This window comes from Anopheles maculipalpis, chromosome 3RL, assembly GCF_943734695.1.
Source record: "Anopheles maculipalpis chromosome 3RL, idAnoMacuDA_375_x, whole genome shotgun sequence".
Lineage (NCBI taxonomy): Eukaryota > Metazoa > Arthropoda > Insecta > Diptera > Culicidae > Anopheles > Anopheles maculipalpis.
The window spans coordinates 8,051,924-8,067,545 of NC_064872.1; the positions used below are offsets into that span (position 1 = coordinate 8,051,924).

A 15,622-nucleotide genomic window follows, 5' to 3' on the forward strand; every position below is an offset into this window, starting at 1 on the left:
GTCGTCGCACGACACCATTTCCCCGTCATTCCCTTTGCTCTGGGCGGATTGAAATTGCACATTCGTATTTTTAACCCTTTTTCCTCGTAGTTGCACGATGTTCCGCGTGAAATAGTGAAAAGCAGCAATAACGGAGGTTTTCAAGACACGTACTCGCGTGTAAAAAAAATCAATCTTAAAATCACCTCCAAAAACGGATCGATCGAGTTAGTACTGAGAGTCGACACAAAAAAAGAATTGATTTTCGAGCGAAAGACGAGAGAGATAGTGCAGTACAACAACTTTTCCGGCGCTTGTGTGCCTGTGTGTGTGAATGAGTGTGAGGAAGGTTCATGCAACTCTTCGATTGGTGCATTATCGGCTGCAGTCCCAGTCCCCGATAGCCGGCTGCACACTAAGCAAAGCATTAGCTCCCGATATCTAGGCCGACTAGGTGAGCAAAGGCGGTACAAACTCTGGCAGACACGGTTCACATATTCCACTAAAACTGTAGAAAAAAAGGGTAAATATTGTGATGCAAATTACACTATCATCTTCCAAGCCCCTTTCTCTCTATCTGCTGTACGTGTGTAGCCGAATTATACTTCCCCATCTTCAATTTGAACGCTTTTTCCTTATCTCTCTCTGTGTGTGATTGTTTTTGAACCAAAATTCTATTTCACTAAAATGGTAGCTTTCGCCCTTTTTCCCTAAATCTTACAGCAAACTGACCGACAAAACAGCCCGAAACATGCTGCTGACGTTCCAGGACCGGCTACGTATACCGTGGCGCGGTGGCGCAAAGCAAGTAACGTTCGACAGTGTCGTTACCCTGGTGATACTGGTAGCAACGCTGATGGCGACGGCATATAGCTATTATTTCTGTGTGCCCATATTTATTCTGCTACCGCTGGTATTGCTGTACATGAAGCGCTTTTGTGGCCAGTATCATCCAAAGTAAATAAGCTGTGTGCCAAATTCGCACCCAAAACAAACAAAAAACAATTGAATTTTAATTTATCTACTTTCTCTCTTTTTAGGACAAAATTCTTCATCATATGGTTCTTCGGTAGCTGCGTGTATCTGGTCGCACTGTTCGAGCTAACCGTACCGCTGCTGGAAATCCTTCCCCAAGAAAACATCAGCTTCGTCCTACTGATGACCCTTGCTTTCCTGTGTCTATTTAAAGCAAAGCAACGGGCGGCACAGGCCGACACGGCCGCCGGTATGCTGGATATGGATGGACCGAATGATATTTGCAAACTGCCCAAAGATACACAGGTCGTAATGTTTTCCGATCGAGACGATTCGGACGAAGGGCTTACCGATATAGAGGGGGTTAGGTTGGCGTGTCAGCTGTGCCGGAAGTACGTCCCACCGCGCACCTACCATTGTAAAGTTTGTTCGGTGTGTGTAGTGCGGCAGGATCATCATAATGTTTGGTTAAACTGTTGCATTGGCAAATCGAACCATCGACTGTATCTGGCGGGATGCTTTTTTACGCTGCTGGCACTGTTGGTGTTTTCCAACCTGGCTATGACGGCCGTTTGCCGACCGACACCAATCTTTACGCTTTACGGTGTGATTGTGATGATGCCCGACGATTGTAATGACATCTTTTTCCAGTATGAGTAAGTGACCAGACCGAAGAGATTGCGGATTCTTTAAAGGATTATTGAAACAAAGGGTGTATTTTCCAAATTTTCAGTATTGCATTGTGTTTCACGGGATCGTTGTATGCTCTGATGATGGCTGCATTCGTAACCATCGCCATGCTGAAACAGGTTTGTATGCTAAATAATGCATGTACAGTGTGTCCCAAAAGCCTAAGTCTGACTTTGTATACATTTATGTTGCATTTAGTCTTGTAGGTCTAGTGTTGAAAAAAAAAAAACAAAATGGACATTAAAAACAATTTTTGGTTGGGGAATCATTCCTTTACCTTCTAAAGATAATTTACAGGGTTCCTATCAAGACTCTAAAGAGACATTTTAAATTATTTTGTGTGTTATCTGGCCCAATTCTTACCCCAATTATTATTAAACTCTAACACTAAATTAGTTGATTATAATTTCTGCTATTTACATTCCCCCCAACGCGTCAGTCATCTAATGTCCACGAATTGTTGGGGGGTGGGGGGGGGGGGGGGGTGTTGATAATCAGTACAAAAAAAAGTGTTTGACGTTGTTTGATTAAACAACAAACGCTTGGTTATTTGTTATGGAATGAGTTTGGGACGATAAATTACAGATTTGGTAGAACGGGGGATTTCCTCTATCTGTCGTCTGATGACTCACCGATTAAAAAATACTCAATAATCGTATGATATTCGTTGTCTGTTTACATTTCATGCGGACTAAATTTTTGTTGCGAATGTTTTCATCTGTTCAACATGAACAGAAAAACTAGTTCCTGTTGGGCTAGTGTTTCATGGTCATAAACATGGCGGATCATGGCAACCCACAAGACCCGCTCGGTTCCGGTGTTGTTCCAAAAATATGTTGTGTAAATTTTTGGACCTTGACAATATGGCACTGGGCCGTCATATTCAATTGTAAATAAATAAAATTTTTGGACATCACTGTAAGTTCTTTTTTTAATTCATCACTTACGCTGTACATTTTCTCTTTGCAGATTACTTTCATTTCCTTCGGCCTTTCCTTCGACGAGTGGCGTCGCGGTGATCACGTAAAACGACGGAATTGTCTGTGGAATTGGAAAGCTTTTTGCCTTGGTCAGTAGTTTGGAATGGTCAGCTGATTTAGAGTAAGTGTGCCAGTGCAAAACTTACTTTATCCTACTAGCCTACACACTCATACATGTGTGAGTGTGTGATAAAAAGGCGTTTGTATTAGTTTTCTTTAAGTTGTTGTTTTAGTATGAAAATTCCTACCTTTCACGAAGCATGCCATGTTGTTCCCTTTCCGTAGCCCAGGCAGTTTGTAGTTGTTAGGTCGCAGTTGGTCTCACATTTGATAATGAACTATGAACCGATATTGTTTAAGTCCTGCACACGCGAACACTTTTTGAATATTTAGTAATATAATTAATACTAACTTACCCCTCGGCTCTCCAACATGTGATGGTGTTGCAATACGAAAGTGAGCATTGGCATCTCTCACTAGGGGCTATATTATTATACATTCTCAAACAACCTTAGTAGAAACTTCAGCGGGTGAGGCAAAGGTTACGCGGTTTTTTCTAGCTCTTGTTGTCGGTTTAAACTTAACAATAACAGTAGGAAACTTAACAGTAGAAGACCCTATCTCCACAGACGAAAAAAATCGGAAAACAATTGTCTAAAATAGGGTGTGATTAATGAACATGAAATGTTACAAATGATATAAGGTAGGATAAGAAGAATCGTGCACAATAAAATTCTCAATTAATTTAACTGCGTTTTCTAATGCGAAATCAATGGACGGGTGTGTTTGCTTAATGATTCCTCTTCAGCAGCAGCTGTGAATAATGCGAATTAGAGGAAACAACACTTTATTAACCAATAGAGCAGCTTGGCGGTGGTGCAAGCAAATGCACTTCCTTAAATGCATCCAGCGCGTTTTCATAGACACGGGGAGGTGGAACTGAGTAATTTTGAAATAAATTAGACAACGACGGCGACGGATTCATCCTATGTGCTTTCTTAATTGTTGCTAGATTAGTAGTAGTGTATCGCATACCGGCCCGGGGTGATTATGCTGCCGTTCCGGACTTCTTCTCACCGCCCTTCTTTCCACCCTTTTTCGCTTCGGCAGCCGCCTGTTCCACGTCAATCGGAGCCGGTTTAACGAACGGGATTTCTTCACGATACTTTTCGGGCATGTATTTCTGCAGCACTTCCGGTACCTTTTTAAAAGAAATGTAAAAAAGGGGGGGTTAGTATGATTTATTTTATTTATTTATAATTAATAATGACGGTCCAGTGCCGTATTATCAACATCGCTTGTGTTGAAATTTTTTTATAATCATACTGATAAGGTATTTCCTCCTTATTCTTTGCCTTATCCCGGGCATACTCGGTTAGGGTTAGTATGATGTGCGCCAAAAAAAAGCGTTTTATAAAAAAACCTACCTTTACACCCGTTTCCGTTTGATGCGTTTCGAGGATAGCGCAAATGACGCGCGTCGTCGCACACATGGTCGCGTTCAGCATGTGCACATAATCGACGGCCGCATTCATCTTCTTCGTCTGTCCGTAACGTACCAGCAGCCGGCGTGCCTGATAGTCCAAACAGTTGCTACACGACACCAGCTCCCTGAATGCGCCCGATCCAGCGAACCATGCCTCGAGATCGAGCTTTTTAGCTGCGGCATGATTCAACGCACCCGACACGATGTTCACCACCCGGTACGGTATACCCAGCGACTGGCAGAATGCCTCCGCATTGCCAATCATTTCGTCCATCATTTCCCACGATTTGTTGTCGTGCGGTGAGGTCAACACAAACTGTTCCACCTTCTCGAACTGATGCACCCGAAAGATGCCTCTCGTGTCGCGACCGTGCGACCCAACCTCCTGCCGGAAGCACGTCGACAGTCCAGCGTACTTAATCGGCAACGAAGCTTCCGGAATCCATTCGTCTCGATGGTACGCAGCAATCGGTTGCTCCGAGGTAGCGATCAGATACTTCTCATCTGCCACACCACCATCTTCGCCCCGTTCGCTACCCTTGCCAACCACCTTGTACAGTTCCTCATCAAACTGAGACAGCTGGGCCACCTCCTGCATTACTTCCTTACGCATAAAGAACGGCGTGTACAGTGGTGTGTATCCTTTCGCGTACAGACTGTGCAGCGCGTGCTGAATCAGTGCTTGCTCGAGGAAAACGGCCGGACCGGTAAGAAAGTATCCGCGCCCACCGGACACAACCGCACCCTTGTCCCCGTTCATACCGTCGATCATCACGATCAGATCGACGTGCGAGTACTTTAGACGCGTTTCACAATTACCGAACGTCCGCTCAACACGGTTCTCGTCCTCGTCGTTGCTTACCGGTACGCTATCGTGCAGATGGTTACCAACCTCCCGCAGGGCAGCATTCCTTTTCGCCTCCAACTCCTTCATTTGCTGCTCATTCTCCAACACCGCCTGATCGATCAACGTACGCACCTTCTTGATCTGATTAACGGTCAGATCCTTCAGCGAGTTCAACTGCATCTCACGCAGCTGATCTTCCAACTCCTTCGGAACCGGCTCGCTCTCATCTCCCTGCGGTTCCTTCTTTTTCATCTTTTCGCCAATTTCTTTACTGCAGAGATTCTTCAGTTTGTTGTAATTGTCCGTGTTGAAGCGGCACCGGCGCCATTCCTTATCCTGCTCGATAACCGTCTCGACCAGTGCCACATCCTTGAAGCGCTTCGTTTGGTTCTCTTTGATCTTCTCCGGATCATTACCCTTGTCGCTACGGAACAGGTCCAAATCGAGCACCATTTTTACGCTGTACGGATGTGAAAGGTATATCGAACAACACTTTTCTTCTACAATTACCGCGCTACGGAGCGGATGATGAAATTTTCAACCGATTGTAAAGAAAGTACCGCAACGCCGAACTGCAGTGCTGTGGAATAAACGTGGCTGACATGCCGAACCGTGTTTGACAGCTCGGTTGCATTTGTTTTGATTGTGCTGATTGACAGCTGTACTCGTCCCCGAAGCACAACGACGCACGATCGCGTGGTCGACAAAATGCACGGGGGAACCAGTTCGAATGCACCAAACGGTAATAAATACGATTCCTTAGCCCAATTGACTGAAGCCAAAACTGTTTACTTATACTTTTACAACGGTTTTGCGCTTAACATTTTATAACATACACGATCCAAAGCCAAATACACGTCGTTTAGGTGGTTCGTTTGTAACTGGCATTAGCAATCGTCTTCTTGCAACGACCGTTTTAGAATTAAACGATTTGAAAAGTGCAGTGTTTTGTTTCAATCCAACGTTGGCCACTTCCATGATTGGGAACATACTGTTTGCCGTTGCAGTTCTTACCGAACACGTTTTTAATGGTATCGACCGGCAGCCAGGAAATCTAAAGCCAATGCGTGGTTTTGGCGGTTGATTTGTCGCACCGACACTGGGCAACCGTTTTTCGCTGTAATCCTCAAATGCGACCTGAAGTGTGAGTTTTGAGGTGGTAGACGGTCGCGGTGTGTAGGATGGCGGTAGTCGTGTAGGAACAACTTTAGCGACCACTTTGTAGCAATTTTTTGCAGCTATAGTTTTTACCCTTTGTTTGTGATACTTCAAGTAGAGCTTTTCGATGTATTCTGTAAGATTAGTAAAAGATTAGAATACAATACCACCTAAAAATGATACAAAATAATAAATCTACTTACGATCGTAAGAGAATGTAAAAGGCGCTAAACTGTCGCCACAAACGTCGTACAAATATTCGTAGAAAAAGATATCGGATCGTCCGTTTAAGAAAATTCCAGCAGCCTGCAAAAATACGAAAAAAGCTACACATTAATAATTCGTTCAATTTATACGCTTTACCACCCAACACAATGCTTACACTAAAATGTGGAACCAAATACTCTGGAACCGATTGGCTGTCGATGTGGTAGAAGTACGGCACCAGCTCCCTCAGCGCAAACTCCCCTATCGCCCACAGGCCACGAAAAATGCGTGCCAACCAGTTGTAATCGAGCGCGACCGTTTTCCGTTCCTGAAAGTAGCGCTGCAAACGTTCCACCAGCAGAAAAGTACATTCCTGCTCGACAAAGCCCCATTTGCTAGCGCACAATCCAATCACCCGGCAAACGCTATCGACCAGATAATCCTCGCAGATCAGCGTCGTGATGTTTTCACTTTCGAGCGTGGTCGAGTTTGGATTGTTCACTTCACCACCACCATCGCTACTTTCCGACATCGGTAAGCTTACATTTTCTTCCGGATCTGCATCGAGCAGGGTGGCCGTTGTGCTGGATTCCAGCAGCTTGCTCTTGCTTGCATCCGGTTTCAGATCAAACATGGTCATATGGCCATCACTGTTCACTGCCGTGCCCGTCACGGCAGCCGCAGCTACAGCACTGGCCGCAAGCGAATTGAGCATTTCGCTCGTCAACATGCCTGGATCGTGTAGTGCTGCGGTAGGATGTTCCGTGTGACCGCCAGCAACCGTGCCGGCCGCTTGTTGGACGATAAAGTTTGAAGCATTTGCATCGTACGCTTCCGGATCGAATTCGGTTTTCACCTGAAACCCATCGACCACGGTTTCGGCAAGCGATTCCGTCCCTACCATGGTGCCATCGTCCACACCTTCCTGCTTGCCCAACCCTTGCACCATCGAGAAGAGAGCTTCATATTCGTCCTTAATGTTGAGGTCGATCCCATCTGCACCGTCCTTAATGTTTTCGATGCTACGCAGCAATTCTTCGGTAGCGTTCGAGTTGGAGTTGTTGGAATCTTCCGCTGGTGGTAAATTGTTTTCCAACAGTGCCATCGAACTGTTGAACAGGGGGGAAATATTATCCAACACCTGTTGCTGTTGTTGTTGCTGCTGCTGCTGCTGATCCGAGTCTGACTGTTGCTGTGGAACGGTTCCAGCAAGCGTTGGAACCGAACGTTGGACTAGATCGTTGGGTTGCAGTAGTTTGGCATGAACAAATCCAGCCGGCCCGAGCAGCAAATTTACAAACAGTTGACTAAGTAGGCTCAACTCCAGCGTTAGATCCGAATGGGCAACGTGACAGTTCTGAGCGAGAGCTTCCAAGTACTCTAACGCACGGCGCAACGTTTCCTCCGTATATTCGAAACCGAGCATTTCGATAGCCTTCGTTAGCAACAGTTTCATCAAAGAAGGCGTGTGCTGGTTGTACTGCAGTATGTCAATTGCGGCGTTGAAACATGCTTCATCGCCAATAAAAATGGCTGTAAATAATGTAACGTTCGTCTAGTTTAAACACACTTTGGGATTCGAATCCCAAGAGTTGTAAAACCGCTTTGTGAGGAGTTTATTTAAATCATTCATTAGACAGATTTAAATCACTCATTCACTTTTACACAGTACGCACAACACTAATCCATACAGTACTTACAGTCGCATATGTTGTTATGCATCGCTATCAAATCTTCCGCAATGTCTGATTCGGCCATCCAGGTGGTAGTAAGAACGGGCACATTGTGTTGCTCCAATGAGATGTGTTTGATGTACTCTTCCCGCAAGTCCAGCACTTCATCCTAAAAGCGACAATTTCGTTTTGTTAATTAAGTTTCATACCAACTGACCGAAGTCTTACGTTGAATTGAAAATATAGACTGACTTTTTTTTTGGCGAGTCTCTAACAGAGTTTAGCGTCTAGTCTAGTCTAGTCTAACAGAGTTGAGAGTCTAAGAGGTCTAGCAGAGTTTAGCGCTGTATGTCAGGCTTTCGTCATAGCCGCCAAATAATTGGAAAATTTCCTCCGATTTAGGTCTTCAGGGTCAATTCCAGGGAAGACCTCAGGACGGTTTCCATTGAAGATATTGTACCACAATACCCATTTTGTCCAGGATCTTTCTATCCCTTCAGAGAACTTTGAGAAGTCTTGATCTGTCATTATTGGCTTACTTTGGCTTCGTTTCATCCGTAACGAAACAAACAGTTCCGTCAGTTCTGCGAACCTGTAGGCGGTCTTTAAGGCATTCAAAACCCGCTAGCTATCTCATCAGAGTTGTCCAAACCGACAAAAATTCTTGAAAACGAATTACTTCACGGCTCTCCATGTTGAAATGACCTGTTTGGTCCACAAGCAACTCCATGTGAAATTGCGGCAATTGATTATATTTGGATATGGTACTGACCGAATTGAAGAAGTATGCTCCATCGTATTCTATTTTATCCCACGGTTGACTGTTTGCACCCACAATAGGCGGTACGTCCGAATCTTTCAGCACTTCGTTGACCAGATCGAACGTAACCCGTCCGCTGGAATGGCGGCTATACGTTTTTATGCTCTAAAAGATAAGGCAGTTATGAGTGTAATGAGCGATGCTTTCACGGGTGACGGTTTTCCATGTTGCTTACGTTTGCAAACTCCCACAGTTTGTAGGTGGCATCCTCCGCCAGCTTGGTGTACACATCGGGCGCTACCTCCGTTTCCTGCTTGTCGTGTTGCTCCCAAGCGGTACGCACGGATCGTGAACTAAGCCCAGCGTACGATTTGTAGGAAGACTGGATAAACAAGTGAATGAAACGTGTTTAATAGGAGAGCTGCTTAGCGGAGCACATTACCAACGGTGCAGACAGGTACCTTTTCCTTGGAAGAACCCATGTTCGATGCATCGTTCCCGGACGAATCGCTCTGTGGTATTGCTTGCTTCTGCGGTGGATGTGATAGTTGCTGTTGCGTTTGATTGTTGGATGAGTTGGAGGAGGGTGCCGATCCAGCTAATGTACCGGACAAATGTTGCTGATTCGTACCAAGGATGCTACTGTTGTTGTTGTTGTTGTTGTTGCTATTGCTGCTGGAGGATTTGGTGCGTTGCTTCACCTTCGAGGAGGAGGATTTTTTCGGGCTTGGTTTCATAGTGCCTGTCATCCGCATTCCAAAAGCTTTTGCACCAGTACAACACGTTAAACACAATTGTGGCAATTACTAAATCATACGTATGATTTAGTAGGCAAAAAAATAGCTTTTTTCACGAAACAACACCGGCAAAAATTATTCTTCACCAACTTGATGCGGGAGAGAGAGCTTTGGTTGGGCCTGGCTGTCACCTGGCATGATGGGTAAACAACAAGCAGTTGTCAAACGACAGGACCCCCTGTTTATATGGTGAATTTGATATAATGTTTCTATTATTTTATTACTTAAACACTTGCCATAGAATAAGTCCATAAGTTTTGGTTTTATGTCCGGTTCAACCGCGATGTCGCTACAAAGCGCCCTGCTGCAGAATCAACATGCACCCCAACAAAGCTAACTACGACTGTAAACATTGCTCCATTTGACATTCGCCAAACATCATAATAACTTCACACCGCGCAGAACGTAAATTGGTAAAGAGTTATTCTGGTAATACTTTTAATAGAAAGCAATTAAATAAATGAAACGTTGAACAAGTTGTGTTTGTGCTATTGATGCCCATGAAAACTGACCCACAAATAAGGAGCTAGCAGGATACAATATTGGAACAGAACCTTGGCGGGTGTTCGAAGGTTCTTGATCCACGCAGCTAACACATCAGAACAAACTGGTTTAAAAAGGTAAAACTATTTAACTTACTTTTGCTGGTGCATTAAAAGCATTGTGCTACTCAAAAAACGGTTTCTTCCCTCTTTCAGCGCCAATGAACAGTATTTACATTCCGGTGAAGTGAACCGTTCGTGTTGCAATATGAGCTCGCAAGATAATAGATACGATAAAGCTGATCCCTGGAAGCCCCACCGGAACGCATCCTATAGCAGCAGAGATTCACCCGATAGATATCGAAATCGAAACGATTCCAAACAATACCATTATCATAAAGATCGACGATATTACGATAACCGGAGCTGGAAAGATAGTTCGCACGCTAAGCGCTATCCTTACGATCCATACCGGTACCGATACGAACGGAAGGCGGAAAGTACGGATGACAATACCAACCAACATGAAGCCGAAAGAACCGACGTCGTCCCACCGGCGGACCGAGGAGAAAAGAGTTTTACCAGCAAAACGCGATGGAACAGCGGGAAATCACCTCCGTTAGTTTCTTTTTTCCATTCTTTAGGGTGTTTGATTATCAAAGAAAAAAGCTGCAAAATATTATTTTCCTTTTTGTAGACCTACAGCAAAACGTCCATCATGGCTGATAGAGCAACGGCCGCTGGAAACAGCTGGTGGAGCGTACGACCCTCAAGCATCCGCACAATCGGCAACCAATTTTAGCTTAATCTTCAACCACATTAATACAGTCTACAGTCAGGTAAGTTGCAAACAGCGTTGCGCTTAACCTTCCTTTTCAATGACCAAAAATACACCCTTACTAATGTAACATGTTTTTATGGCTGTTTGCATTTTGCCGGATAAGAAAGCTAATAATGTTTTATCAGCAAATAGTCTCCTTTTTCCATTTAAAAAAAATTCATGCAATGCACGAAAATTTAATGCAATTACGACGAGCAGGTCAAAACGATCTGCTTTATAATACAACAAAATACATTAAAATAAAGATTAAAATTTCTTTTCCGTTTTTTGCTACAGAATGATCCAACGCAGCCCGATAGACCGATGTCGTTTATCGATCGTTTGATTGCTGACGAAGCGAAGCGTATGCTTGCGGCCGCTTCTTCCAACAAAACTACAGCACTGAACGAACCCTGCGAAACGGCTGAAACTGGCTCTACACACACGGTACCAGCAGCTAGCGAAGTGACGGACACAACCATCCAGCAGGACCCAGTAAAGGAAGGGAACGATAGTAAAACCGCCAGTAGCGTAGCATCGGTTAGTGTGGCCGATTCAAAACTGTTACAGAAAAGTGCCGAACAGGTGACAAAAAAGCTAATTAACCAATTGTCCACCATGAACAAGTACGATCTGAAGCATATGATAGATAATCCGGCCGGTAAGTACGAGACGGCACTGAACCGGCACGCTCAGAACAAATTACGGGCGGAGGTACGGAAGCAACTGAAAAGTTTTGGACTGAATGAGCTGGGAACTTCGTGTGTAACTGGTGACGGTACCGTTGAGTCGGATGAAGCGATTGATGCCGAAAAAATACCATCGGCTTTGTTGGAGCAGATTGAACAGGCGTTGGATTTAAGTTTTTTTGATATAGAACAGCATCCGGAGCCAAACAAACCAATCCAGGAACAGGTGTCGGACAGGTTTAGAGTCTCCCAATCGAATAATGAAGAACCAGTCGAATCGATTACGAATGTTGGGCAAGCGGTAATGGCCAGCTCTGAGGATACGTACAATGCTAATCGCAGTATAGGTGATGTTTCCAGTTTTCCATCAACCACGACATCCATGAAGAATGGCAATGATCCTAAACCAGCGACCTCAATAGGACGCAAGAAGAAAATTATTATTCGCAAACCTGCCAATGCAGCGAGTCAAGTCAAAAAGAGTACGGTAGCATTTCCTGTTCAACCCAATACTTTTATTTTACGCAAAGGAACAATTCCTTGTACGGATAATGTAACGCTATCCCCAGTTCCTAGTGTTCCCAGTTCCCCTGTCACAGGTACTGCGAGTAAGGATACCGATACGAATGGGAAACGGGATGCAGTCGAAGATACAAAACAAACATCGTTAGAGGCAAACGCCGCTCCTAGGAATGCTTCATTTTTGAGAGTCAGTACGGTGGAAGAATTAAATAGACGGTTAGATGGGATTCATAGTACGCAAAGTGCTGATAGTCAACTAACTGATCAAGAATTAGATCCAGCCACCACTGTTTCCGAACGAATGCTGCTGAATGATTCGCCCACACCTGATGCTTCAACAAATGACAATTCCCACCATCCAGCGCCATCATGTACAGTTAACGGTAGGAAAAATGTCCCTGGTCCGAAACAAAATTACAGAGCGGTAGATATTAGCACGGTGAAAGTAATAGGACAAAGTACTATAACTAAAGAAGCACTGTTGGACTACATTACCAACAAAAAGGATGGAAAACAAATACACCCGTTTGGAACCGTTGCCAAAGAACAAACCGCCACATCCAACTTTGGAACCGATCAATCAAAGGCAACACACGTACCAGACACTATGCCTGATAGGTTATCCGATGGGCAATTTCCTGCTAGAAAAGGAAAATCTTCAAGGAAGAGAAAATTGTCCAGGAAGAAGAATTTCTCTTCCGCTACGGTTGATGCAAATTTGACCATCAACGATAACAATATGGCAAACACTGGGCAGGAAGAGAATCCTATTAAAAAATTCGTTAAGACCAACACGCCATACCCGGCTACAGCAAAGAAGGGTAAAAGGTGGAAGAAAAAAAATAAGCCGGATCGCACGGAACATTCGTACTGTGTTGTGAATGTGTTCCAACCGAGTCAGGGGAAGACTCCTCCAGCACCGATAGGGATAGCACCAGAAGATACAAGATCCGAAGATCGCTTAAGAAATACTTGTCAAGATAAGCTGTACGAAAAAGTAGATGATAAAGAGACAAAGAACGGAAATCCACAAACTTCTCCAAAATCGCACATTATAATTGCCAACGTTTGCACGATGTCAGGTGCAATGGAAACGAGTAGCTCAGCAACGATCGGCGACACCGCCAGTGTTGAGCAAGAACTACCACAAGAATTGTCTCCTATTGAGTCCTCAACATCAGAGCCTAGAGACCAACATGTACAAAATGCTACGATTCCAGCTGCAGCTGGAGCCGAAAGCAATCTACCTGACTGGAATCTCATGACAGAGGCGCCGGCGGATAGCAAGGAAGGAATTGAAAGGATCGATTCACCACAACCGGCCGCCGATGAACCGACCGAGGAATACGTCTTGGGAGGTGATTCGGATGAAAGATGTGTCGGTGCCTTCATCCAGACAACATCACCGGATAGGAACGCATTAAACATCCCGCTGGAACAGACGGCGTATGACATTTCCAACGAGACTTCAACTCCCGTACCGACCAGCAACAATACGATCAACTTACAATCTTTATGTGCAATCACAGAGCATATGCAATCGATCGAAACGCAAACGATGCAGCTGTACAAACGTAAGATGCATATTGACGCCATGTTTATGACACTACAATCGGAACGAATGGAGATCGATCAGCAGCTGGAGCGGCTGCATAATATTCGTAGTGAACAGACCAATTTTTTGCGACTTAACTTGCTGGAACTTGCAGCTTCTTCGTCCAATGGGTCCGATGAAGGAGCTACAACCGGATCTGCTGCTACGAGTTCCAATGGAGTTGCGACGAGTCAAACTGTCAGCCACTCTGGACAACCAAGTAGCAGTGGTAGTAAAATTAGTCCACAGATCGGTGTACGGCAACAGGAACGCACCATACGACGCATCACACCGATCGGTGGTAATAATGTGTTGATGAAAATTTTCCAACGCCGTCGTGCACCGTCCGAACGATCAACGGAGGAAACCTCATCCATCGGTTGATCAAGCGTAAATGTAAATGTGTGTTAATAGTACTTCTTAAGAGTTTGACTTAAAAAAGAGTAATAAAAGCTACATCGTTTGAGTATATATATATATATATATATATATATATATATATATATATATATATATATATATATATATATATATATATATATATATATATATATATATATATATATATATATATATATATATATATATATATATATATATATATATATATACTAAGTCACTACTCTTCTTGGCTTAACGATCCTTCCTGATGAGCTGAGAAAATTCAACGCAGAATTGTTAGGAGATCTCTGTGGGATGATCGCTCGAGAGCTCCTCTTCCGTTCTATGCCAATTGTTGCCAAATCATGAACCTGGGTCATGGTATACATCAGCCGTACTAGGGCTGGTCCTTTCTGAATTACTGGCGAATCTCCTCAAATAAAACCTACTTGGTAGTTCTTCAGGATTCATTCACTCTTTGGACTGTTTATTGGCGCAAGTCTGCATAAGCGTATTCGCGGCAGGAGATTGTACGCTTATTAGGGACCTTTGTACTGCGAATACTCGGAAATCATTGGCTGGGCAGAAATTTTTATTGACTGAAAAATCCACCCAACGGCTGGCAAAATAAGTAAATTACTTAGAATTAAAAACCATGAGCATGTCCATTAACAAATATATACGAATTAAGCTGTAATAATGACGACATTGACAGCCGCTTGTTGGATTGTCCGCCATCTTTAGCAGCCGGTTTACTTTTTTGACAGCACTACTAAGCGTATTTAGTAAAGTGCACGACTGTTCAGTAAAAAGTTAATTTCGTTACAATGGCATCGCTCCATCCCTTTATGCTGCGCATGAATTATTTGCACCGTTCGACACCGCTGAGCAACCACCGGATACGCCGTAGACGCTCTTCGTCCTTTACATCAAGCATCTCGAACTCTTTGGCCGATCCGAACAACAATGAGCTGCCCGAATCGATCATCAATCCGTCCCGAAAGCGTCGAAAGCTGTTGGCCTGCATTTATAAACCTATCGGACCGCCGGAGGCCGGCGAAGAAGGTGATATGGATGTGGATGAACAGTCGCCACAGCTGGCTGTCCATCCGTTCGAAGAGCTTCCAGTATTGCTGTAAGTCCTCAACGAACTCTAAGACACATTTCGCTGAAGAAGGGTCATTAACCATACTTTCTTCTGCTCCCGGACAGACGAAGCGAACAAGCGATACCGGTATCGATGGAGCAATTTCTTTCATTTGGACGGTTGTACTGTCCGGAGGATGTCATCTCATCGATGGTGTACTACATTCCACGGATGGTTCCCGTATCTATCGTTTCCACGTCATATCCTTCGTATGACACAGTGGATGGATCCAGCACGATCATCTACCGCACCACGATTGAATTTCGCCGCCGATACACAGCAGTAGCGATGCAAACGATCGAAACTGATGCACCAAAGGAGGAAGACCATGAACCAAGATTTGTGTCACACGCTTGCTGGAACGTTTCGGAATGCTACAATTAATTTCAACTAAAACGCCCTATTACCAGTAAAGAAACGTCATTTATTCTTTGC

The 15,622-nt window shown here is 44.2% G+C and overlaps 6 protein-coding genes across 6 annotated transcripts in view; 4 read left to right on the forward strand and 2 right to left on the reverse strand.

Moving 5' to 3' along the window:
* Window positions 1-15,622, forward strand: part of LOC126565775 (maternal protein tudor) — a 77,479-nt gene that overhangs the window by 51,452 nt on the left and 10,405 nt on the right. The window lies entirely within an intron of this gene.
* LOC126565880 (palmitoyltransferase ZDHHC23-B) lies at window positions 703-2,728 on the forward strand. The gene is made up of 4 exons (XM_050223090.1): window positions 703-936; window positions 1,020-1,610; window positions 1,688-1,763; window positions 2,614-2,728. Exons 1-4 carry the CDS (start codon window positions 731-733, stop codon window positions 2,719-2,721), a joined length of 981 nt encoding a protein of 326 aa, XP_050079047.1. The 5' UTR covers window positions 703-730; the 3' UTR covers window positions 2,722-2,728.
* Window positions 3,673-5,418, reverse strand: LOC126564548 (serine--tRNA ligase, cytoplasmic). Its single transcript, XM_050221626.1, has 2 exons — window positions 4,052-5,418; window positions 3,673-3,825 (listed from the first exon to the last, which is right to left on the reverse strand). Exons 1-2 carry the CDS (start codon window positions 5,408-5,410, stop codon window positions 3,673-3,675), a joined length of 1,512 nt encoding a protein of 503 aa, XP_050077583.1. The 5' UTR covers window positions 5,411-5,418.
* LOC126564071 (uncharacterized) lies at window positions 5,745-9,549 on the reverse strand. The gene is made up of 7 exons (XM_050220986.1): window positions 9,217-9,549; window positions 8,991-9,137; window positions 8,768-8,920; window positions 8,023-8,164; window positions 6,498-7,855; window positions 6,319-6,421; window positions 5,745-6,249 (listed from the first exon to the last, which is right to left on the reverse strand). Exons 1-7 carry the CDS (start codon window positions 9,508-9,510, stop codon window positions 5,783-5,785), a joined length of 2,664 nt encoding a protein of 887 aa, XP_050076943.1. The 5' UTR covers window positions 9,511-9,549; the 3' UTR covers window positions 5,745-5,782.
* On the forward strand, window positions 10,303-14,043 carry LOC126560364 (uncharacterized). The gene is made up of 3 exons (XM_050216325.1): window positions 10,303-10,652; window positions 10,732-10,873; window positions 11,152-14,043. The coding sequence occupies exons 1-3, from the start codon at window positions 10,303-10,305 to the stop codon at window positions 14,041-14,043; spliced, it is 3,384 nt and encodes a 1,127-aa protein (XP_050072282.1).
* Window positions 14,868-15,571, forward strand: LOC126560365 (uncharacterized). The gene is made up of 2 exons (XM_050216326.1): window positions 14,868-15,175; window positions 15,253-15,571. The coding sequence occupies exons 1-2, from the start codon at window positions 14,868-14,870 to the stop codon at window positions 15,569-15,571; spliced, it is 627 nt and encodes a 208-aa protein (XP_050072283.1).

Bases quoted from the DNA above. Each gene is read 5' to 3' on its own strand.
- LOC126565880 (XM_050223090.1), top strand. From the start codon at position 731: ATGCTGCTGACGTTCCAGGACCGGCTACGTATACCGTGGCGCGGTGGC. The intron at 937-1,019 runs GTAAATAAGCTG...CTCTCTTTTTAG, and splicing joins TGTGGCCAGTATCATCCAAA to GACAAAATTCTTCATCATAT. The intron at 1,764-2,613 runs GTTTGTATGCTA...TTCTCTTTGCAG, and splicing joins CCATCGCCATGCTGAAACAG to ATTACTTTCATTTCCTTCGG.
- LOC126564548 (XM_050221626.1), bottom strand. From the start codon at position 5,410: ATGGTGCTCGATTTGGACCTGTTCCGTAGCGACAAGGGTAATGATCCG. The intron at 3,826-4,051 runs GTAGGTTTTTTT...TCTTTTAAAAAG, and splicing joins AAACGGAAACGGGTGTAAAG to GTACCGGAAGTGCTGCAGAA.
- LOC126564071 (XM_050220986.1), bottom strand. From the start codon at position 9,510: ATGCGGATGACAGGCACTATGAAACCAAGCCCGAAAAAATCCTCCTCC. The intron at 9,138-9,216 runs GTACCTGTCTGC...TTGTTTATCCAG, and splicing joins TGGGTTCTTCCAAGGAAAAG to TCTTCCTACAAATCGTACGC. The intron at 8,921-8,990 runs GTAAGCAACATG...CTTATCTTTTAG, and splicing joins AACTGTGGGAGTTTGCAAAC to AGCATAAAAACGTATAGCCG.
- LOC126560364 (XM_050216325.1), top strand. From the start codon at position 10,303: ATGAGCTCGCAAGATAATAGATACGATAAAGCTGATCCCTGGAAGCCC. The intron at 10,653-10,731 runs GTTAGTTTCTTT...TCCTTTTTGTAG, and splicing joins AACAGCGGGAAATCACCTCC to ACCTACAGCAAAACGTCCAT. The intron at 10,874-11,151 runs GTAAGTTGCAAA...TTTTTGCTACAG, and splicing joins TTAATACAGTCTACAGTCAG to AATGATCCAACGCAGCCCGA.
- LOC126560365 (XM_050216326.1), top strand. From the start codon at position 14,868: ATGGCATCGCTCCATCCCTTTATGCTGCGCATGAATTATTTGCACCGT. The intron at 15,176-15,252 runs GTAAGTCCTCAA...GCTCCCGGACAG, and splicing joins GAAGAGCTTCCAGTATTGCT to ACGAAGCGAACAAGCGATAC.